Source organism: Oncorhynchus gorbuscha, linkage group LG11, assembly GCF_021184085.1.
Source record: "Oncorhynchus gorbuscha isolate QuinsamMale2020 ecotype Even-year linkage group LG11, OgorEven_v1.0, whole genome shotgun sequence".
Taxonomy (NCBI): domain Eukaryota; kingdom Metazoa; phylum Chordata; class Actinopteri; order Salmoniformes; family Salmonidae; genus Oncorhynchus; species Oncorhynchus gorbuscha.
Window position 1 is genome coordinate 29675007 of NC_060183.1, and position 23859 is coordinate 29698865.

Consider the following 23859-nt stretch of genomic DNA (forward strand, 5'->3'; position numbering starts at 1 on the left):
TGTAAAAAGTAAACTTCTTTAAGTTCATTGTCATGCTAAAGTTTGGCAATGACAATATGAGTTTGCTGTACAAACAGATCTAGGACCAGTGAGAAAGCAAGAGGCATAAATACACTATATATTCACACTAAAGTATGTGGACACGTCTTCAAATGAGTGGTTTTGGCTATTTTGCCCACACCCGTTGCTGATGGGTGTATAAAATTGAGCACGCAGCCATGTAATCTCCATAGACAAACATTAACAGTAGAATGGCCTTACAGAAGAGCTCAGTGACTTAACATGGCACTGTCATAGGAGCTGTCCCGGTCAACTGTAAGTGCTGTTATTGTGAAGAGCAATGTTGAGGAGCAACAATGGCTCAGCCATGAAGTGGTAACTAACACAAGCTCACAGAAAGGGACTGCCGAGTGCTGAAGTGCGTAAAAATAGTTTGTCCTCGGTTGCAACACTTACTCTTGAGTTCCAAACTGCCTCAAAGCAATATTAGCACTAACTGTTTGTCGGGAGCTTCATGAAACGGGTTTCCATGGCCGAGCAGCCGCACGCACACAAGCCTAAGATCACCGTGTGCAATGCCAAAGTGCCAGCTGGAGTCGTATAAAGCCTGCCGCCATTCGACTCTAGAGCAGTGGAAATGCATTCTCTGGAGTGATGAATCACGCTTCACCATCTGGCAGTCCAACAGACAAATCGGAGTTTGGCGGATGCAAGGAAATAAACTACTTACCCCAATGCAGAATGCCAACTAAAGTTTGGTGGAGGAGGAATAATGGTCTGGGGCTGTTTTTCATGGTTCGGGCTAGACCCCTTAGTTCCAGTGAAGGGACATCTTAATGCAATAGCATGCAATGACATTCCAGATTCTTTGCTTCCAACTTTGTGGCAACAGTTTGGGCAAGGCCCTTTCCTGTTTCAGCATGACAATACCCATGTGCACAAAGTGAGGTCCATACAGAAATGATTTGTCGAGATCGGTGTGGAAGAACTTGACTGGCCTGCAGAGTCCTGACCTCAACCCCATTGAATACCTTTGGGATGAATTGGAACGCCGACTGCAAACCAGGCCTAATTGCCAAACATCAGTGCATGACCTCACTAATGCGCTTCTGGCTGAATGGGAGCAAGTCCCTGCTGTAATGTTCCAACATCTAGTGGAAAGCCTTCCCAGAAGAGGTGGAGGCTGTTATAGCAGCAAAAGGGAGGACCAACTCCATATCAATGCCCATGATTTTGGAATGAGATGTTCGACGAGCTTGATGTCATTGCATGCTTGGAATATGGGACCAAATACTTCACTTGACTACTTTAATATATTAAGTAAATTTGTCCAAATACTTATGACACCTTCAAAATGGGGGACTATATACAGAGTTATTTCATTTCTAAAACATAAAACAGATTTATGAATACACACTCAAATAAAAAAAGTGGCATTCTGTACTGTTGCCTCATAAAACATCTCAAATCCAAAATGCTGGAGAATAGAGACCAAAAATGTGTAAGGTTTACTGTCCAAATAAATACGTAGAATTGTTTCTTCAAGTATATTTATTTTATGAAATATTCCAAAGGCACCCCCCGAGTATAATTGTATAAAAGCTTTCAATTGAGGATACAAAAACATGCAAACTTCTACAAAGATATCGTAGAAAATCAAGCGGAACAGGCACAGCAGTGAGATTCCTTGAAACGTAATTGCTCTCTTTCACAAGAACAATTTTGGCACTGACAAATCAGATTCTTGGAACGTTCATAGGCATTTAGACATTTTCCGAAAGTAAAAACCTGCATATAAAACATTCAAGCTACACTGAAAAAAAAACACAGAATGTGTTTCATGAGCTTGAAACAAAAAGTCCTGTACACACAAAAAGCTGATTTCTCTCAGTTTCTGCATGTCCCAGTTAGTGAGCATTTTTCCTTTGCCAAGATAATCCAGCCATCTGACAGGTGTGACAAATCAAGAAGCTGATTAAACAGCATGATCATTACACAGGTACACCTTGTGTAGGGTACAATAAAACACCACTTTAAAATGTGCAGTTGTCACACAACGCTACAGATGTCTCTGAGTGCAGGAATGTAATGTTTAAAAAAAACAACTTTTTTTTAGATCATTTGGCAGTACATCCAACCGGCCTCACAACCACATGTAACCACGCCAACCCAGGAACGCCACATCCAGCTTCTTCATCTGCAGGATCATCTGTAATAAAGCCCTTTAGTGGGGGAAACCTCATTCTGATTGGCTGGGCCTGGCTCCCCAGTGGGTGGGCCTATGCCTTCCCAGGCCCACCAAATGGCTGCACCCCTGGCCCAGTCATGTGAAATCCATAGATTAGGGCCTAATTTATTTATTTCAATTTACTAATTTCCTTATATGAACTGTAACTCAATAAACACGTTGAAAATGACTACAATTATTAAAATGTTGCGTTTACATTTTTGTTCAGTATTGATTAAAGGGATAATCCAACCACAGAAATTAAAAGTCATGTAAAGCCTGTCAATTTGGGGAAAGCCTGTTCTACCAGTGGGTAAAATAAAAATGGCCCAATGATTTAACTCCTAAGTGGTCAGTCTGTGAAAATCGTGTAGGAACGCATCATAGCTACATGGTTCTTGTCACTGGAGATAGTGTTATCCCCCATTACATTTAATAGCGATTTTTTAAACAATTACCTGCACTCCAGATCACCAAATCTGCCAATAGATGGTACGGGCATACTTCTCTAGAACACATCCATCCATTTATACCGGCATCACAAAGTACATATTTTGCTTAGATGTGCTCAATCTAAACAGTGTACCAAATTATTCAACCCAGTTTCTCCTTCAAGTACCATATCGCAATGCACCCTGTGTGTCTGTGGGAAAGGGCCATAGTTGCCATAGCAACATTCTCTGCACTTGCTGTGGGCCAATGACTGTATGAAGCTCTGGGCAGAGACAGACTCCTAAATTGACAGTGCAGTTCCTCTAGGAGGTTTTACAGGTAGCTAGCTACCTCACATGCCATATGGACTGGCATTATTTTTCATTACATAGTGTTATTTAACTGTTAATCATAGGAATTTGTGGTGGATTATCCTTTTAAGACTTACATGAAAATACAATGGTGGACCATATGCACATTGTGAAGTACTACTATGGTTTAGATTCTTATTAATTCAAGTAACTTAATTTAGGAAGTCTGAAACTGTTAAAGTGATACTTCAGGATTTTGGCAATGAAGCCCTTTATCTACTTCCCCAGAGTCAGATGAACTTGTGGATACCCTGTTATGCTCCTGCGTGCAGTTTGGAAGTTGCTAACTAGCATTAGCGCATGCCTGGAAGTATATGGAAACTATTAGCATGCTAGTAGATACCATATAATCTTCCAGTCACTGCGCTAACGCTAGTTATCAGTGGCTCCCGATACTACCTCTAACTTCCTTATACTGGATGCAGAGACAAACGGTATCAATTAGTGCATCTGAATCTTGGGAAGTAGAGGGCTTCATTGCCAAAATCAGAAAGTATTCCTTTGGGTGGGTGCAAGGGAGACCCCCTTGCACCCACCCAAACTGCCAATCTTCCACCCCCTTGGAATTCAGACAGTGAAATACCCTGACAACCAATCAAAACAGCATGTGAACAGAGAAACACAAATCCAAATGGACTGAAACAGCTGGACAAAGTGGGCTCCTTTCCTAGCGAATAGAACAGCCCCTTTACCAGCACTACGATTTCCTGAGTGTCCTGTCCAAACATGGATTCTAGGATATTATTCTGTATTTCTAACAAGCATTGTTTGTGTAAAGGCTACTAGGCTTTAGGTACTTTCCCCTAACTAAATCTCCATAGCTTTGAAAAACTATGGTAAAAACACACAACAAAATGGCACATAAGCATTGGTACTGTCAAGTTGTTTTGACTCAAGTTAAGACCTCATAAGCAAAATGTGAGAAGAAAGCTACAAACTCATTTGTACATCTTGCAATATTATAAAAAGGCAAATATTTGAATAAGCTGGCTGTCAAACAGTATCCCTCGTAATGTGGAGAAAGACGAGACTATAAGCAAGACCACGTAAAATCATTACTTTGGTCTCAAAGTAACTACTTTGAAAAAAAAAAAAAAATGCTACTAACAGATACCAGCCAAGTACTCAAAAGCCTTTACCCTGCTGAAACCATTGCACCAAACCATTCCCATAAGGACATAAGGCTTTGTGATTGCAGCTTGAAAGACACTTTAGCTGCAATAGTTATAGAATATATATATATATATATGCTATTACAAAGTGGTTGAAAAAGGCAATGCGAATTGATAGAAGCGGATTCCAGTTCTGTGGTTGTGTTTTGGATATGATTCATGTAAAACTGGGAGTTTAAGACGATCTTAAAAATGTGTTTTGTTTTAGTGGATTGGGGAGCTACGCTCCATAAGGACTCAGGTGAGTCGAATTCCTAGCACCTGCTCCAACTCCTGTCTTCTCTGCTGCACCTAAAACACACAAATGTGTATATTTTTAAAGGGATAGTTCACCCAAATTTTTAAAATGACATTGGTTTACTTACCCTGTTCACAGTCTATGGACAAGGTATGACAGAAATCCATGCTTTGATTTAGTTTCCTTGGTACGGTTTCTAAATGCTAACATTTTAGCATTCGTGACACAAATCACATTCAAGTCATGGTATCGATATTAGCATTTTGTTTTTATATCCAAGTCATCCATAAGTGTCTCAAATTGCGAAAAACGCTAATATCGGTACTATCATTTTGAAATCATCTAAGCAACTTTGAGTCATAATTACATTTCAGATACTTTTGGAAGACTTGGATATGAAAAACGCTAATATAGGAACCATGACTTGAATGGGATGTGCCACAAATGCTGAAACGTTTGCATTTTTTGAAACTGTGCCAGGGAAATAAAACCAAACCATGGACTGCGGTCATACCTTGTCCATAGACCGCTTACAGGGTAAGGAAATCAATGTGTAATTTGGGTGAACTATTCCTTTAACAGTGAAACAGCATGGTAAGCATTTCTTTATAAACGTCGACCAGCCCAACCTACATAAAACATCCTAAAAGTATTCGTACAGGTGTGTCAACCTTGTTCCTTTTTAGTGATAGTACACTCTGTATTGGTCTGCACAGATACATCAAATATAGCCCTAATGAAAAATATTGCGACCCATCACCCATCCGATGGCGCTGGATTCCTACCTTAGAGTAGACGTATCGGCCCACAGCTTCTGGCACCCAGGGGGCCTGGTAAAACTCAGTCCTCCTCTCCTCCTCTGGGTTACCTGCCACGTCCGTCATCAACTGAGAAACAACAATACATTTACAGGTAAGTGTACAATACTCAAATAACTTGGTCCACCATCTCAAATCTCCTCTACACAACAAGGAGAAGAGGATATGCATGTGTGTACATTACATTCAAGGCAATGGATTCCTATACATACATTCTATTAAGTAGGACAGATGCACAAGTCATTGGATTTACATTGTGAAAATAGTTGGCTATGGAAGTGTGCGGAAAAGAACCAGAGAGAGAGAGAGAGAGGGAGAGGGGAGCAGCATTTTGGAATGGAATGCAGCCCTTGATGCCAAGGTATTTACAGTTGGTCAGTACCTTGAGGTCTCGACTCTGGGACTTGAGCCAGTCCTGGATGAAGTCCTGCGGGTTGTTGCTGAAGCTCAACATGAAGTCTCGCTGGGTCTTCAGCTGGTTAATAGACTCAATGGTCTCGTGGATCTGAGAAGAGTCGAGTGAGGACATGCCTGATGAGATACTAGAAATTACATGAAGACCTGTATGTTTTTATAGTTGGAAAGGCCAGCCCTAATAAGCCTGTACCCAGATCTGTTTATAACGTCTTGCCAAGTGTCTTGGCTATACAGCACAATCCTATCTGGGACCAAGCTAAGCACTAGCCGTGTTGATTCAATGATTTCGTCATCCATCACCTAATAAGAGAAATGGGCAGATGCTCAAACGTTGCACTTCAAACTAAGACCTGAGCAACAGAGGCGCTCCCAATTTACAAAGATATCTACTCACTAGTCACTCAATGAAAACATGCAGACACTGCTGGCTGCAGCCACTCAAAAGAAAGGGTTATTGCCAAAAGATTCCACTGACTTAAAGCAGGGTCTGAAACAGTCGGGCATTATAGTGGTCAGGGTTCGAGACCTCTTAAGGATCAATAAAGTTTATTCAATTCAAATCGACCTTCATTTCCAGGGCGGCGATCTCCTGTTGATTGGTAGTGGAGGACAGGAAACTATTCATCTGGGCCTTCAGAGGATCGTCCACCTCCACGTCAATGTCGTAGCACGCAGTCTTCTTCTGGTCGTTCGGGTCCACGCTACAGAATGGTGAGAATAGAACAGAGACGTATTAAGTCAGTCGTAAATCGGTTTTAAGGGACGAACACAGAAAAAACCCTTAAATGTTTTTTTTTTGCGTACATTAAATGATTAAATACAGATGTAAGAAATGATATCCCAGACTTTAGCCTGACTATGATATTACTAAGCTATGGTAATAAACTAATGAACATGGGTTTTAGGAACATTTCCAATAGGGCCCGATTCCAATAGGTATTACATATCAGTATGGGGGCCACAACAAGAACGCAGCTTGTGGGGCCGCAAGTTTGAGATCTCTTGGCATATTCCTATCCATTCAGATCTATACAAGCACAAGGGGTAGGTGTCGATTTGGGTTTGGTTATTAGCCACTCATACACACCTGATCATGTGATTGATGATGATGGGGTCAGGATGCTGCAGCAGGCCAGCCAGCTTCATGGGAATCTCAGAGAACCGCATACGTGTGCAGCCTAAAATCTGCAGTTCAGACAAGTTAAAGGGGTAGTTAACCGTTTAAGTAAAGCTTATTTTTTCGATTTCCAAAAAACATTCCTTTAGGACAGGGGTGTCAAACTCATTCCATGGAAGGCACAGTTTGATGTTTTGTTATTTTCTTAATTTGTGTGTTATATTATATGTTCCGAACTGATCAGGGACCTTAATTGATCAATCAAATACAAGGTAGGAGTGAAAACCCGTAGACACTCGGCCCTCCATGGAAAGAGTTTGATACCTGTGCTTTAGGACAGTGTTTTTTTTTTTAAATCTCTCCCCTGGGACCCCCCAGATGTTTCACAATTTTGTTGTAGCCCTGAACTACACTGAACAAAAATTTAAACGCAACATGTAAAGTGTTGGTCCCATGTTTCATGAGCTGAAATAAAAAGATGCCAGAAATTGTACATATGAACAAAAAGCTTATTTCTCCCAAATGTTGCACACAAATTTGTTTACATAGTTTGCGAGCATTTAACCTTTGCCAAGTTAACGGAATATCAAGAAGCTGATTAAACAGCATGATCAATACACCGGTGCACCTTGTGCTAGGCACAATAAAAAAGGCCGCTAAAATGTGCAGTTCTCATACAACACAATGCCACAGATGTCTCAAGTGTTGAGCTTGCATGCAATTGCCACGCTGACTACAGGAATGTCCACCAGAGCTATTGCCAGAGAATTAAATGTACATTTTTCTACCATAAGCCACCTCCAAAGTCATTTTAGAGAATTTGGCAGTACGTCCAACTGGCCTCAACCACATCTATGGCGTCATGTGGGCGAGCAGTTTGCTGATGTCAACGTTGTGAACAGTATGCTACATACTGTATTGAATCAATACTAATTTGAATAAACAGATTATCATGCCATTCATCCGCAGCCATCACCTCATGTTTCAGTATGATAATGCATGACCCCATGTCGCAACGATCTGTACACAATTCCTGTAAGCTGAAGAGGTGAAAGTCGAGAGCTATATGCATCCCTCGAAACACAAACCTGCCAAGCAACACTGCTTTTTGACACACTGCCCGCTTCACCCGGGGGGCCGCCGCACCAATGTGTCGGAGGAAACACTGAACAACTAGCGACCAAAGTCCACTTGCAGGCGCCCAGCCCGCCACAGGGAGTCGCTAGGACATGCCGGTTGTCAAAACCCTCTCCTAACTTGGCGACGCTCGACAAATTGTGTCCCGCCTCATGGTCTCCCGTTCGTCTGTGACACAGCCCGGGATCGAACCCGGGTCTGTAGTGATGCCTCATGCACAGCGATGCAGTGCCTTAGGCCGCCGCTTTTATTATTTATTTTTATGGTATCTGTGAGAAACGGATGCATATCTGTATTCCCAGGAGTCAAGGGCTTGATGACATGTTGAACCAACTTGCTAACGGCTGGAGGCCCCCGAGGAGATGTTTGAAAATCCCTGCTTTAGGACAACTGTTATCACACACATTCTACCAACCTAAATTGGCTCTACGTAGGAGTTTCATTCATTGTGGAGTTACTTTTGTTTGCTGGTATTTCTGCATGTTTGTGTTGTATTTATGTCAAGTTGACAAATGGTTGAGAGCTTTCACAATTGCTTTCTAAGGCTACATGACAAGTAATGTTTAAATTACAGTTCACCCCCCCCAAAAAACACATTTTGTTATTGTTTTTATCTCACAAAAGTCTAAATTTGAGCTGTAATCGATTTAGGACTGTGTGGTTTGTTGTTCATATTATATCTACATTAAGATAATTCTGCAGGCCTCAAAACATAAACGACATCCAATTCAACACTGACAATGTTCAATTGAGAGGAATTATCCCTTTAAGACGTGAGGCCCATTGCTCCACTAGGTGCCATCATGAATAAGTAAGTCATCCCTTTAAGATTTAAGGGCTCGCACCTGTCTGAAGTAGCGGTTGCAGTTGATGTACTCCTTCTCGTGGCTGTCCTGCAGCTTGTTGTTCTTGATGTAGAGCCACAGTGCCTGCATGATGCTAGCCCGTGTCTGGGTGTGTACACCTAGCAACCGGGCCAGTCTTGGGTCCAGCTTGTACTGTGGGGGCTGTGTGAAGAGGAGGTGGTGAAAGAAGAGGTAAAGGAGGGAGGGGAGAAGGAAAAATGCAGAGGAGAAAGAGGAGGCAGATGAACACACTTCCCATCACATAGTCTCTGTTGGTTACTGGAACTTTAAACACCACTATTCAACCCTCAAAATCAACATGCAGATATTAAACACGTGTTTGAAAGTATAGTACTTCAAATGTGGTAATGCCAGTTTGGCTTTTTTTAAAATTGGCACGCCTCCACTTCCCTAAAATGAAATACATATTGCGAAAGGGCTGACAGTCACATCTGCCATGCGTCCTTCAGTTGACCTTCCCCCACATCTATTATCAGGATCATGTTCATTACGGAAAGCAACGGAAAATCTCTTAAAACATTTTGCAACGGAAAACAAAAATGTGCGTTTCTTACTGGACAAGTTAGTCCCTCCCTGTTTCAGTCAGTTTTCTTTGGTTTGGTGCCTAATTAATAATAATTATTGATTGGATTTATATAGCACTTTTCTACCAACTGCGGTACTCAGTGCTTTACGTAGTAGTGGGAAACTCACCTCATCCACCACCAATGTGTAGCACCCACCTGGGTGATGCACGGCGACCATTTATGTGCCAGAACGCTCACCACACATCAGCATTCAGTTGGAGAGGTGAGGAGTGATCTGCCAATTAGGAATGGGGGGGGGGATGATTAGGTGGCCATGATGGAATGGGGCCAGGTTGGAAATTTAGCCATGACAACGGGGTTCACACCCCTACTCTTACGGTAAGTGCCATGGGATTTTTAATGACAGGACACCCATTTAAAGTCCCATCCGAAAGATGGCACCCTACGTAGGGCAATGTCCCGTTCACTCTCCTGGGCAATTTGGATCTCCTTAGACCAGAAGCCCTTCAAAACACCACTTCTAGCAGAATCTGGTCTCCCATCCAAGACCGACCCTGCTTAGGTTCAGAGTTGAACCAGTAATGGGATACAGGGTGGTATGCTGCGGGCAAACTTGACCATGATAATGTCTGAGTGACTACGTAGTAATAACAGTCAAAACACACATCACAATTTTATGAACAAAACTGCCATCACACATGTCATAGCATGTGACATTTCACCACAGCTACTCTGGTTTATTGGTACTGTAATGTCTACGTGTTACCATGCCGTATTACACTTGTGTGTCAGTATTTACTTCGTTTTTGGAGAGATTGAGATCTTTTCAGTGATAAGCACCGTCAATATTAGCAGAACAGACGCACCGCTCTGTTCCAACAGTGGGAAGGATACTCTACACACAGCCTGGAGCTGGTGAGCTGCGGGGGAGCAAGAGATGAGTGTGGGCAGACAGGCTCTGCTCCGGCGCCGCCTCGGATCACACCCTTGCTTCCCCATAGCTAACCAATCACCACCAGCCTTTATTTAGCTACCCTTTGACTGGTTAGGAAACAAGCTGCTTTACGTAGTAAAAACAATGGCAGCATTGAGTTTAATAGTTAACAGTCTAGCTGTGTTTTTCTCCCCCTTGAGTATAGAAAAGTAGGCTGGCTTTGAATGTGTAGTCTCGCTCAACCCTCCCACATTCGCCCCTGCATTTCATAGCCAGGTTCTGTAGCCAAGTCTCCCTCTTTTCCTCAAAAAAAACACTGGATTCTAGCCATTACCGCACAAAAGGTGTGACCAATAATACGGTTGCGTTTTTTTCCCCCAAGCGCATTGGCGAGCCGCATTTACATTCATAAAGCATAGCGCGGGACAGTTCAATGACTATACTACTTGCCGACTGGACCGTTAACCAGTTGTTTAGGCTACATCTTGTTCAGTCTTGTTCTTATTAGCCAACTATAAATCTAAGAATTTTATTCGTCACATGCGCGGAATACAACCTTACCATGAAATGCTTTACTTACAAACCCTTAACCAACAATGCAGTTATGAAAAATATAAACTAAAAGTAGGATTTTTTATTATTATTTTGTAACAAAATAATGAGACTATATACAGGGGGAACCGGAAGCCAAGTCAATGTGTGGGGGTAAAGGTTAGTTGAAGAAATGTGTACATGTAAGTAGGGGTAAAGTCACTACGCATAGATAATAAAACAGCGAGTAGCAGCAGTGTAAACAGCCAAGGACTTGTTCAGCAGGACACAATGTTTTGGAACTTTCAGATAGAACTATGCTATGTAGAACAATGTGAAATATATTTGGCCTAAACCCTCCCCTAAACCCAAAACAATAATTCAAACAAAGTGGATAGCAGAAAACATACCCTCACTTCTTAGACAGACCAGAGACTTGGATATGCCGTTTTACAAACGGTTCTTCGTTCTCGAAGCATTTTTATTGCGCACAGGGCTGCGGGCCAAAAGGTTGTGGGTTCACATACCACCGTGGACAAGAGTAGGGGAGGAAAGATCTCCTTTATAGTAAAAGCATTGCCTGAATCAATCATCGTATTTGCAGGCCCGAGATTTTTGTTGGTCTTTTTTAAACATTTCATGCAATTCTATGTAACTTCACATATTAGTTGAATATCTTTTAAATACCACACAAAATTACAGGCTAAGAATGGACAGAGATATAGGCCTGTGTTCATATTATCATATTTCTCCAATGCCAAATCAGTGCGTGTCTTGTCCGCAGTTAATTTAATCTGAGACGTCATTATGAATCTGAGCATGGTACTTTCAAAGTTAGGCTTACCTTTCCACCCCAGAAAGTAGGCCTACCTACACAGATAAACGTAAGCTTTAACTGCTGGCTACTCTTCTTCTGTGGCTTAACCCAATCAGAGGTCACAAGTGTTTCCCTGAAATCTGTCTGGGTGAATAGCTTAAATCAATCCATAGTGACAGAATTAGATTACTTCCCAAGCAAAGTCAGCCTCTGAACGACAAAGAAACTAGCTTATTGGGAGGTCAAAAACAATGTTTTTAATAAAAATCTATTATAGCAGTAGCACGCTATCAAAGTTGACCTCTGGCCCTCCTCATACTGAACAGATTATTGGTGAATTTTTTGGACTTGGCCTAATCAAAAATTATTTTAGGGTGAAACCTTTGACTCTCCTCCTGAACTTCCACCGTAGCACAGTCATTGGTTAAGCAGCACACACACACAAAAAAAAGTGTTGGATCAGCAATAGCAGAGCAGGCTGGGGCTCAGGGTTGGAATATCTATTGCTGCGTATTATGCAGCCTAGTTTTATTTACACCATCCCAGCAGCAATCTTAGAAATATAACTTTGCTCTGTCCCTCTAAACATGCACTTTGTAGCCTATACGCTATGGATCACTTGATTGAGACCACACTAATTAGCCTATAGGAACACTTGATATTGAGCACCCAGTGGAGAATCAGATGAGGGGCGGCATCAGCGCACATCGATATACAGCCTAATGAGCAACTAAATCTGAAACAGAGAAATATCTAAATTTCATCAAATTATATGACCATCCTCTGCCTGGACTATAGGTTAAAATAAAATAAAAAACAAGACAATGACCCAACACACATCTAGGCTGTGTGTAAGGGCTATTTGACCAAGGAGAGTGATGGAATGCTGCTTCAGATGACCTGACCTCCACAATCACCCAACCTCAACCCAACTGAGATGGTTTGGGATGAGTTGGACCGCAGAGTGAAGGAAAAGCAGCCAACAAGTGCTCAGCATATGTGGGAACTCCTTCAAGACTGTTGGAAAAGCATCCCAGGTGAAGCTGGTTGAGAGAATGCCAATACCGCAAAGTGTGGCTACTTTGAAGAATCTAAAATATATTTAGATTTGATTAACACTTTCTTGGTTACTACATGATTCCATGTGTAAATTTCATAGTTTTGATGTCTTCGCTATTATTCTACAATGTAGAAAATAGTCAAAATAAAGAAAAACCCTTGAATGAGTAGGTGTGTCCAAACTTTGAACTGGTACTGTATGTCATATTTCTGTTGTTGGGAAGAGAATAGGATGTTATGCAGAAAAATGTTGGTAGGACAAGGCTATGGATGTTTGTGCACATCGAAGTCAGTGTTTCATGTTTACTATTGGTTAATGAGGCAATACAAATGTGATGTGACTAAAATGAAAGGGCATTTATAGTAGACTAAAATGGCCATCTGCCATGTTGACAATAACTGGACTAAATCATTATTCAAATGACAAATGTGACTAAGACTTAATAGACTAAATCAAATTTAAGTGCACAAAATATACACTGGTGTGTGTGTGTGTGTGTGTGTGTGTGTGTGTGTGTGTGTGTGTGTGTGTGTGTGTGTGTGTGTGTGTGTGTGTGTGTGTGTGTGTATACCTGGTGGTCCAGCATTAGGAGCAGGGTGCATTTCACGCTCACGTCCCCTGGTCTCTTCACCTGGAAGCCGTCGGTCTCCTGGGTGGTGGGCATCCTGTGCCACTGAGAGAATACAGAGAGAGTTTAGTGGGTCATATTAATTTGTGCAAAACATTTGGCAAACAAAATTGAAAACAATTTATTGGACAAGTTTAGCAACTCCCTCCACATTTCGGCTTGTTTCGTGCCTATTGAATACAACCCAGAGTCATGTTCATTAGGCACCAAATGGTAGAAAAATGGACAAACAGGGAGGGTCTAACTGCACTTGTCCAATAAGAAACTAATTATCTTTTTCCCCGATGCAAAACATTTCCCGTTGTGTGCCCGAAAGAACTTGACAAGGTGCAAAAACAGCACACTAACTCCTATTCTTCTTTAGCGTGGGTTTTAGAGATTTTCTTCGTGCAATCCGTTCTCTACATAAGGACCAACACCATTCGTAGGATCAACATGGCTGTGTGCTACATGTGTTTGTATATTGGAGTTTCATTACAGTAAGCCTTTCATGACCCAGGCTTTTTTTGTTCATATCTGACCAATTGAACAGTAATGGCAATTTGAACGCTTGTTCAGGGGTACTATTCTAAAAACGGTGTCAATGTCGTTGACAAAGTATGTAATGGTGTCCTTCATACCTCTACCAAGTGGTTATCAGGTCCATACAGTTCCTTATCGAGCTCAATGACCAGACTCTTAAAGAAGGACGAAAACTTCCTCTTCTGTTTCCCAGGCTAGGAAAAGAATGTGAGGAAAGAATAGAAGAAAACAAATCATTCATACTGGTATTTTTGTTGGGTTTTACAGTGTTTTGCTACAGCTGCATTGTTTGGTACCTACCACATCAGGGGGCTGTGGCTGGCGAAAATCTAACATTCTGGGAGAAGTTGGCTAAGTTTACACCCCCCCAACAAAACTCACCCCTGCCAATGACGGTTTGCGCAACATGTCCCCTCTCACCCCTTCCCTCTCTCCTTCCTACACACGCTCTAACCACTGAGGCAATGGAAAACAAGAAATAAATCCCCCCCTTTTTAATGTGGCTGCAGCCAAGCCAGTCATTGCATGAGTTCCAAATGGCACCATATTCCATATATAGTGCACTACTACCATAGGGCTCTGGTTAAAAGTAGAACACTATATAGGGAGCCGTTTGGGATGCAGTCAATGACTGTCAGCTGGAAGATGAGAAGTATGAAGGGTGCATGTCGACTCATGGCACGTAGCAGAAAGAACGAGCCATGGTTTCAATTCCTTGTTTCGGAGAAAAGAGGAACATGAGAGAAACTGAAAAAAAAAAACATCTGGCTTGGGTAGTGTAAGCCAAGGACACAGGCCAACAGAATTGGAGAATGCTGAAGTTAAGTACCTAAAATATTTTGAGACAGGCTCAGGTAGTAAATTGTAAAATATATTTTTAAAATAGGGGCATTAGATTCAGATGAAATGGTAGCGGCGAAAACAATATTTCTGAGCAGTGAGCATACACTCAACACCATACTTATTTGGACAGTTAAGAAAATTGTGAATTTGGCTCTATTGTGAATTTTGGATTTGAGATCAAATGTTTCCTATTACCATTTAGAAATGAAGGCACTTCATGTACTTAGTCTCCCCCCAAAATAAGTAATAATATTAAGTCAAAGTCACTCAATTCTGTATGTAAAGAAAAATAGGCAAATTGGTTTCCATCAAACTGACTTTTTGCAGATAAACAGCTGTATCGATATTTATTGTACATTTGCATAAAGCTCATTATTGTGCACTTTATCCACCATAAGTGATAAACGTATGAACTTTAAAACTTATTTCAGCCTATAAACTCTGCAACTCCCCATTTTAAAATCTCATGACTCCAAGCTTCCCAGCGAGATGGTTTTAATTAACATCAATATTTGCGCATAAAAGCATATCCACCGCAAATGTCGCATAATCCATTTCACCAACAACAACAACAATTATCTACCAAATTTCCACCAGACCTGCCACTACTTTTTATTAGATTTTTTTATGCATCAGGCAAATCTGCATGAAATGGTTGTATGGAAATGTGGTTATGACTACATAAAGTTTGTGTCTCTACAAACTTGTTGGATGCATTTGTAGTGGAGATTTGATCTCAGCTCCAAATAAAAAGTTGCAACATACACTATGTTCGGAGTGTAACGGAGATAAGCGAGAGAGGTCATATGCACCAAAATAAAGCTGGAACATATTTTCTGAAATGCATGCATTACAACGGTTGTAACAGTTACTGGTTTTTGATCATGGCTGCAGCTTTAATGTGTGGCCCCTAATTTTCCCATTTCCGTCTAATCGCTGCAGCCTCCTATACAGAATGTTTCCAACAGAAAATTGCATTGACACTATTTGAATAGTCCATCTGTAGATGGTCTATAGACGCTCAATTAACTATCAACAAAATGTTAAATTACTATCAACTAACCCCTAAACTGAGATATCTACTGCAGCACTAATCCTCCACATACAACACCCGTTCTGCCATTCACATTCTGCTCAAGGTTTTCCAAAGCGCACACGTACCTGGGTCGCTCATCTTTTCAGTTTGCTGCAGCTAGTGACTGGAACGAGCTGCAACAAACACTCAAACTGGACAGTTTTATCTCCAGCTCTTCACTCAAGCGTGGACACCAACTGACAGTTGTGACTGCATCGCGTGATGTCTTGTTGTCTCTACCTTCTTGCCATTTGCGCTGTTGTCTGTGGCCAATAATGTTTGTACCATGCTGTGTCGCTACCATGCTGTGTCGCAGCCCCAGTCCCCGCAGGAGGCCTTTTGGTAGGCCGTCATTGTAAATAAGAATTTGTTCTTAACTGACTTGCCTAGTTAAATAACTCCCTTTTTTTTTTTTTGTTTTGGTCGCGTTTCGGATAATGTTTTGCCCAGTAGTAACAGAATGGTGAATAATATAGTGTCATTTTGGAGTCACTTTTATTGTTAGTAAGAATAGAAGATGTTTCTGGACACTCCTAAATTAATGTGGATTCTACTATGATTGTGGAAAGGCATTCATGAATCATGAGGAGTGAGAAATGTAGAGGCACACAGACCATACCCACTGAAAAATGCTTACCTCCCCTGTTATTGGTAATGGTGAGAGGTCAGCATGGTTTGTTGTAGGCCAACCTCACTCATCATGACTTTTCTTAATCATGGCATTATCAAGGTTTATTTAAAAAGGTGTTCAGAAACATCTTATCTACTCATTTAGAAAGAAAATCACTCTGGTCATCGATCACTATTCTGCTCCTATTGGACAAAACATAACTCAAAACACAAATCTAAATAGAGTTTGTCGAGTCAGAAGCTTGATGTTCCTAGCACGCAATGAGTACATGGGTCCAAATACTACAATTTTTACTACTAAAATTAATTTGTCCAAATAATTATGACTTTGTCTAATGGGGGGGACTAGAGTGACTTCGGAAGGAATTAAGACCTTTTTGTTATGTTACAGCCTTATTCTTAGCCTTATTCTAAAATTGATCACATTGTTTTTCTACACAGTATCTACACACGATAACCCATAATGACAAAGGAAAAACAGGGCAAGAAATGTTTGCTAACTTATAATAAATAAATTAAAAACTTACAATACCACACTTGCATAAGTATTCAGACCCTTTACACAGTACTTTGTCGAAGCACCTTTGGCAGCAATTACAGCCTAGAGTCTTCTTCGGTATGAAGCTACAAGCTTGGCACACCTGTATTTGGGGTTTCTCCAATTCTTCTTTGCAGATCCTGTCAAGTTCTGTCAGGTTGGATGGGTAGCGTTGCTGCACAGCTATTTTCAGGTCTTTCCAGAGATATTCAAATCAAGTCCAGGCTCTGGCTGGACCACTCAAGGAAATTCAGAGACTTGCCCCAAAGCCACTCCTGTGTTGTCTTGGCTGTGTGCTTAAGGTCGTTGTCCTGTTGGAAGGTGAACGTTCACCCCAGTCTAGGGTCCTGAGCCCCCAGGAGGAGGTTTTCATCAATAATCTCTCTGGACTTTGCTCCGTTCAGCTTTCCCTTGATCCAGACAAGTCTCACAGTCCCTGCCGCTGAAAAACATACCCGCAGCATCATGCCGCCATCACACTTCACCGTAGGGATGGTGCCAGGTTTCCTCCAGACATGATGCTTGGCATTCATGCCAAAGAGTTCAATGTTGTTAACATCAGACCAGAGACTTGTTTCTCATGGTCAGTCTTTAGGTGCCTTTTAGGAAATGCCAAGTGGGCTGTCATGTGCCTTTTACTGAGGAGTGGCTTCCATCTGGTCCCTCTACCATAAAGGCCTGATTGGTGGAGTGCTGCAGAAATGGTCGTCCTTCTGGAAAGTTCTCCCATCTCCACAGAGGAACTCTGGAGCTCTGTCTGTCAGAGTGACCATTGGTTTCTTGATCACCTCCCTGACCAAGGCCCTTCTCCCCAATTTCTCAGTTTTGCCAGGCAGCCAGCTCTAGGAAGAGTCTTGGTGGTTCCAAACTTCTTCCATTTAAATGATTGAGGGCACGGCGTTCTTTGGAACTTCAATGCTGGACAAATGTTTTTGGTACCCTTCCACAGATCAGTGCCTGTTATGCCTTTGTCATTTTGGGGTATTGTGTGTAGATTGCAGAGGATTTTTGATTTAATCAATTTCAGAATAAGGCTGTAAACAATTTAAAGTCAAGGGGTCTGAATACTTTCCGAAGGCACTGTATAAAGTGCTTTAATTTCGAAACGGTAAAACAGTATGCTTGAAAATCCCCTCAAATGAGGTGACATTTTGTACTGTCGCCTCTTGAAACATCTCAAAACCCAAAACACTGGAGCATAGAGCAAAATGTGAGGTTCTGTCCAACTACATATGGTGTTGATTGTACATCGCAAAAACAACATGGTGTTATATGAGTATGACAAACAAGCACTATGGATGCAGTTTTATTCAGGTATCGTTTCCTCCGCTTAAAAAAAAAAATGTTTCCCTACATGGTGGACAACGAACAATACCTACTGGCTTGTGACTTACGACTAAGCTTTGGCTAGAAATACGACTCCATTTGTCTTGTGTGGTTTTAGGTGGGTGACGTCATAAGTTTTAGGCTAGCTACCACTGACGTCAGATAAACAGACACCGTTGGCTCACTTACATCCTCAAGGAGTTTTCCCTCCACCCTTAGTTCCCAGGATGACACTTTTTCTGCCTCTTCGCCTTCTGGCTTGCCGGGAGTGTAGGTGTTGGATATGTAGATCCTCAACTTGCGCTTTTGCTGAGAGTGAGAGGTAAACAAGAGCACACATCTCAACCTTACAAAGAAAGTGTTTCCCATACTTATACCAATGTTGGAGAGGCCACCCTTCCTAGGTCTCTTGCCTGAGAGAGCTAAAATAATTTTTTTTTGCAGATCTAGACAGAGTAAAATAATTTGACATAAAATGGATGTTGCCCTGGATTTTGCTTCGGGAGCCTTTGTATACTGACTGAAGAGGAATCTAAGGGGAAACACTGGAAGATCAAATTGTGTTAATTGATCAATGTATGATTATTATCTTACAATACCATACATACAAATGAGTTTGAGCTGTACCGTAATGGGCTTTTTGATGGCTTCCTGGATCTCCATGCGTTTGCGGGCGATGGTCTGGTCCAGCTTCCTCTCAAAGGCCAGCAGGTCCATATAGGCCTCAGACTCTGGAACCAGGTCTCGTATCTGGAACAAGGAGGATTCAATATGTGGTGGATATGGGGTCTTCCTCCCCTCGGGAATAAATGGATCGATCCAGAGCCATATAATGTATGCATATCTATGGTTTTAGATCAAACTATTATTTTTCAAGGGGGCAACGTTTATACTCACCCTCTGTGGTAGCACCTTGTCGGCCATCCTGCGCCTTTTGCTGCAAAATCGAGACAAAGTGTTAGATCTTCACGAATCTTTAATGGCATATAGTAAGGCAATTAGAATGTTGGCTATTTAAACAGAAACACCTTTATGATGATAGCTACACTATTCCAAACAGGGAAAAGCAAGAGGATTGGGATGTGTTCATTCAGGTAAAACGTACCAAAATGTTTTGCAACAGAAAAATAGTGTTTCTTATTGGACGACTTCAGATGGTACCGCCACGTTTCAATATGTTTTCTTCCGCTACGTGCCTACTGAATAAGACCCTGATGCCTGTTCAGGCTCACAACTCTTTGGACCCAAAGGCTAACACTTACCACAATTTAATCAACAAAAGCTTTTGTTTTCTTTGATCGAATTAAACCAGCTCACCCTTGCTTAACAAGTAAATCCAATTATTCAGGGCCTTGGAGAGCCTTTCACTTTCAGCCCTTGGTGCAACTCGCTAATCAAGTGCCAAGTATCTAATATATACTGAGTAAAAATAGAAAACACAACATGTAAAGTGTTGGTCCCTTGTTTCATGCACTGAAATAAGACCCTAGAAATGTTCCATATGCACAAAATGCTTATTTCGCAAAAACGTGAACAAATTTGTTCAGAACCCTATTAGTGAGCATTTCTCCTTTGCCAAGATAATCCATCAACCTGACAAGTGTGGCATATCAAGAAGCTGATTAAACACTAGAGCTGTTGCCAGAGAATTGAATGTTCATTTCTTTACCATAAGCCGCCTCCGTCATTTTAGAGAATTTGGCAGTACAACCAAACAGACCTCAACTGCAGACCACGTGTAACCACGCCAGCCCAGGACCTCCACAACCGGCTTCTTCCCCTGCGGGATCGTCTGAGACCAGCCACCCAGACCGCTGATGAAACTAAGGAGTATTTTTGTCGGTAATAAAAGCCCTTTTGTGTGGGGGAAAAACGTATTCTAATTCCCTGGGCCTGGCTCCCCAGTCCCACCCATGGCTACAAACCTGCCCAGTCATGTGAAATCAATAGATTAGGGCCTAATAAATGCATTTCAACTGACTGATTTCCTTATATGAACTGTAGTATTAAGTAAAATCGTTGAAATTGTTGCATGTTGCATTTACATTTTTGTTTAGTATTTTTGAAAACTACATTCAAAAACACAAGACCCTTGCAGTAAATCAAAATGATATAAATAACCACCAGACATCCATCCTCCCGAACATTTACAAGCAGATGACATCATTCCATTTTGAGGTTAAAAAAAAAGAAAGAAAAAGATGCCCTTGTCCACGTGGCTCTGTCTGGCAGTGGGGCATGGTCATGGGACGTCTTCTTTGTTTTTAACTCCTCTGTGCAGCAGACTGTGTGGAGCAACAGACAGACCACTGACTGAGAGGACAGGGGTACAAAAGAGTCTTTCAGTAGTGTCCCTATACCACCGTCACCATCAAAGACCCTGGAAGGTCACTAAAGACTGTGACAGTCTGTCTTGTGTGTCATTAATGTACCACCACATGGCTGACTTCTAGTACTGTGGTGTACACTTAATGGTCATAAAGGGCTTGTACTTGTTTGTGGGGGATCACATGGTGCTCTATTGGTTGGGGTTACCAGATGCATTATCATTGACAGTAGTGCAGTTAGGTTGCATGTCTTCATAACATGAAGTATTCAGCATTCAAACTGCATCATTAATTTAAAAATAACTGCCTGAGAATTCACCAAGAACGATAACCTGGCATAGACAATAACCGTGTTCAAATAATCATACTAGCTTTCTAAATAGTAGGCCTTTTAGGTGTGCGACATTTCAAAAGGAGAGTATGCTTTCAATTCCAGGATGTTCTTTTCCTTTCGGCTTTTAATCTAGCTGCACATTTTTGAGGAAGAAAAGAGTATTTCCAGACTCACACGTGTGTGACAACAGCTGATAATGAGATAAGGGCACACGTTGTACCCAAATGAACGAATTGCGGGAATCAGCGCAATTTCACATTAGATGATGCATTCTCAGGTTGGGTGAGCCTAGTATGTTGATATTTGTAGCTTACTGAATTCATTTTTACTAAGCAGTATGTTCTAAATAGTATGTAGTTTGATTAGTAAATAGTGTGTAGTTTTAGTAAGTAAGTAGTAGACATGACAGATTTCAGACAAGGCCAATGTCTGGCAAGACCAAATATATTTTTGTACAGCCATAATGCTCAGTCATGGTTAACCAATATGCTGTACAATTGTGCCCCACAAACCCCACCACCACTACAACAACCCCGATGTCCCCTTTTAAAAACCGACTGTGAGCCCCCCAGACAGTCCACCCAACCCCTAACTCACCCACGCCTTGGGCCTCCCAGCCCCCCCTGCGGTTGTTGTTGAAGGAATCGTTTTCGAGAGGCATCCATGGCTGATTGCCCCATTCCTATGCGTAAGGGCATGTTCCCACCCCCATAAGAGGGTCCAGGGCCCCCAATTGGCCCCATCGGGATCCCCCTGTTTGAAGGCATACCAGGGTGCTGGAAATGAAAAGCACAGATGGGCAGAAAGGGGTTACATTAATTAATGGCAAACTGACAACATTCTTCTTCGCTGAAGTGATCAATGTTTGTTCTGATATCTTTCAAAGGGGAACCATGTATTAGTAACACAATATTATATAGCCTAACACATTATGCATGAACTAGCTACGGTACATAGTCATGCATACGGCGGTGATGAAAAAGCTTGCATTTCAACTGCCTGTTAATTTGCAAACATTGTTTTCCAACAACTGACAGTAGTCAGGAAGAAACCACGTGATGTATGAAGCTAGCCATAATAAGGATTAGCCACAATAGTTTAAGTGGCAGTTGGTCTTTAAAATAAAAGTTTCCAATTGAAATATAATTCAAACGGATAAAAAAAAATAGTGATATCATGCCATATTTGGACTAGATAAGGCTAGAATATCTTTATATAAATTAAACAAAAGACAATTAGTTAATATGAAATCACATTGTATTCGACTTTAGAATTGCATTTGGGGCATATTTACATGCAGTTTAAAGCCTAACCTATGGACTGTGCACCCATTAAATGTAGCTTCACGCAACACAACTGTAGAGTTGACACAAATAAGCTTCTTAGGTCTTACTGTCGGATTTCGACTGCACAGCAGTTAAGAGTCCCACAATAAGAGTTAAGACGCTAATATTTGAGTATGACTGAGTAGGCAGATACCCCATTTCATAGGTACAACATCCATAGGTTAGGCTGTAGGTTAGGTTAGGCTGTACAGTGCACATGATTATGCCCTAATGCAATTATAAAGTATAACGCAGTTAGTGCAATTAACAGATTTGTACTTGTGTAAAATGTTGTTGAATTTATGTAACATTACCGAATTTGTTTAGCATTATCGAGTCCAAAAACGGCATTATTCCACTATTTGTATCCGTCTGAATCACTTTCCATGGGGGACGTTTATTTTGAAGGCGAGCCGCAAATGACACTATTGTGGCTAGCTTCACATAGGTATGATCAACTACTCATGCCGCGGTCAGTTTTTCACTTTCTTGAAATGCGGAAGTTGACAGATTAAATTAAAAATCAATATCAACAGATGAATAGGAAACGCCAATTAATTTAACTGCAGTAGCTGCATTTCCACTTGTCTGACATTCACAGCCGTGTCTAGCTAACTTTACTAGCTAGTAGTTAGCCTAACCCAACACTGTTTGTGTAACATGATAACGTTATACAGTAACGTTGCCTAACTTGTCACTAAGTAATATTACTTGCCATATTTTAGCCAATAAAGCAACGTTATCACGGTAAATTATATTATATACAATTAGTTACAAGTTAGCCGAGTGGAAACCTCTCGACAAGTTACCTGATGGTACTGAGGAGTGGCATTCATAGCTCGAAAACCCGAATTCTGTTGGATTCCTGGCATCCTCATTCCACCGCCTACATGTCCAGCGTTCATGGGGTTAACACTGAGGTTCATCTGAGTAGCCGGAAAGCCCCCTCTTGAAGCCATTTTCGGAGCTACAAGTGGTGGTAGGTCGCCGTGAAGTTTTCGGTGTTGAGAACAAGCGGTCTTGCTGATAGTACACAGGCCAAACGTTTATTCTCCACGCGTGTTGACAATTGTGTAGCTAGCAACCAACGCTAGTAAACATTGCCAATAAAAAGCTAGCCAACTGAGCGTAACGTTAGCTAGCTAACCAGTTCCGGGGTGTTTATTTGCAAGTGATGACCGACGGTCGCTTTACTCCTTCCTACAAAGTGGTATATTTGTATCATCCCCTCCCCCAAATAGTTGAATTTGTCAGGCCAATTTATATTAATGGTCACAAGAGCATGTTGAAGAGTCTGTCCAATGTCTGAAGATAGAAGTGTGTGTGCAGTGTCAACTGCCAGTGCCGCCTCCTACTAGCTAGTTGTTGCCAGATTGGCTGAAACCATAGAGAATGACAGAGGCCTCTAGTGGTCAAAAGGCCACGTTCGCATGGGCAGCGCCATTGAGGGCTTCCACTATTTTAATTTAGTCAACTGGGTGAGACTTCCAACTTCATTGGCTGATCCCTCCTGGTGACCCAGTTGAAGTCATGTCCAACCCAGTCATCAGAAGGGATCAGCCAATCGTGAATAATAAAATGGACTACTTCAAAATGGAGATAGCCTCAATGGCACAGATGCTATAATGGCACAGATACAAAGATGAG

General features: G+C 41.6%; 1 protein-coding gene across 1 annotated transcript; it reads right to left on the bottom strand.

The window, feature by feature from the left end:
• Positions 1-1533: 1533 nt before the first annotated feature.
• On the bottom strand, positions 1534-23576 carry smarcd2 (SWI/SNF related, matrix associated, actin dependent regulator of chromatin, subfamily d, member 2). The gene is made up of 13 exons (XM_046369305.1): positions 23022-23576; positions 21485-21663; positions 19124-19163; positions 18854-18976; positions 18416-18535; positions 13913-14008; positions 13236-13337; positions 8775-8936; positions 6763-6860; positions 6241-6376; positions 5641-5763; positions 5226-5327; positions 1534-4493 (listed from the first exon to the last, which is right to left on the bottom strand). The coding sequence occupies exons 1-13, from the start codon at positions 23169-23171 to the stop codon at positions 4440-4442; spliced, it is 1485 nt and encodes a 494-aa protein (XP_046225261.1). The 5' UTR covers positions 23172-23576; the 3' UTR covers positions 1534-4439.
• Positions 23577-23859: the final 283 nt, after the last annotated feature.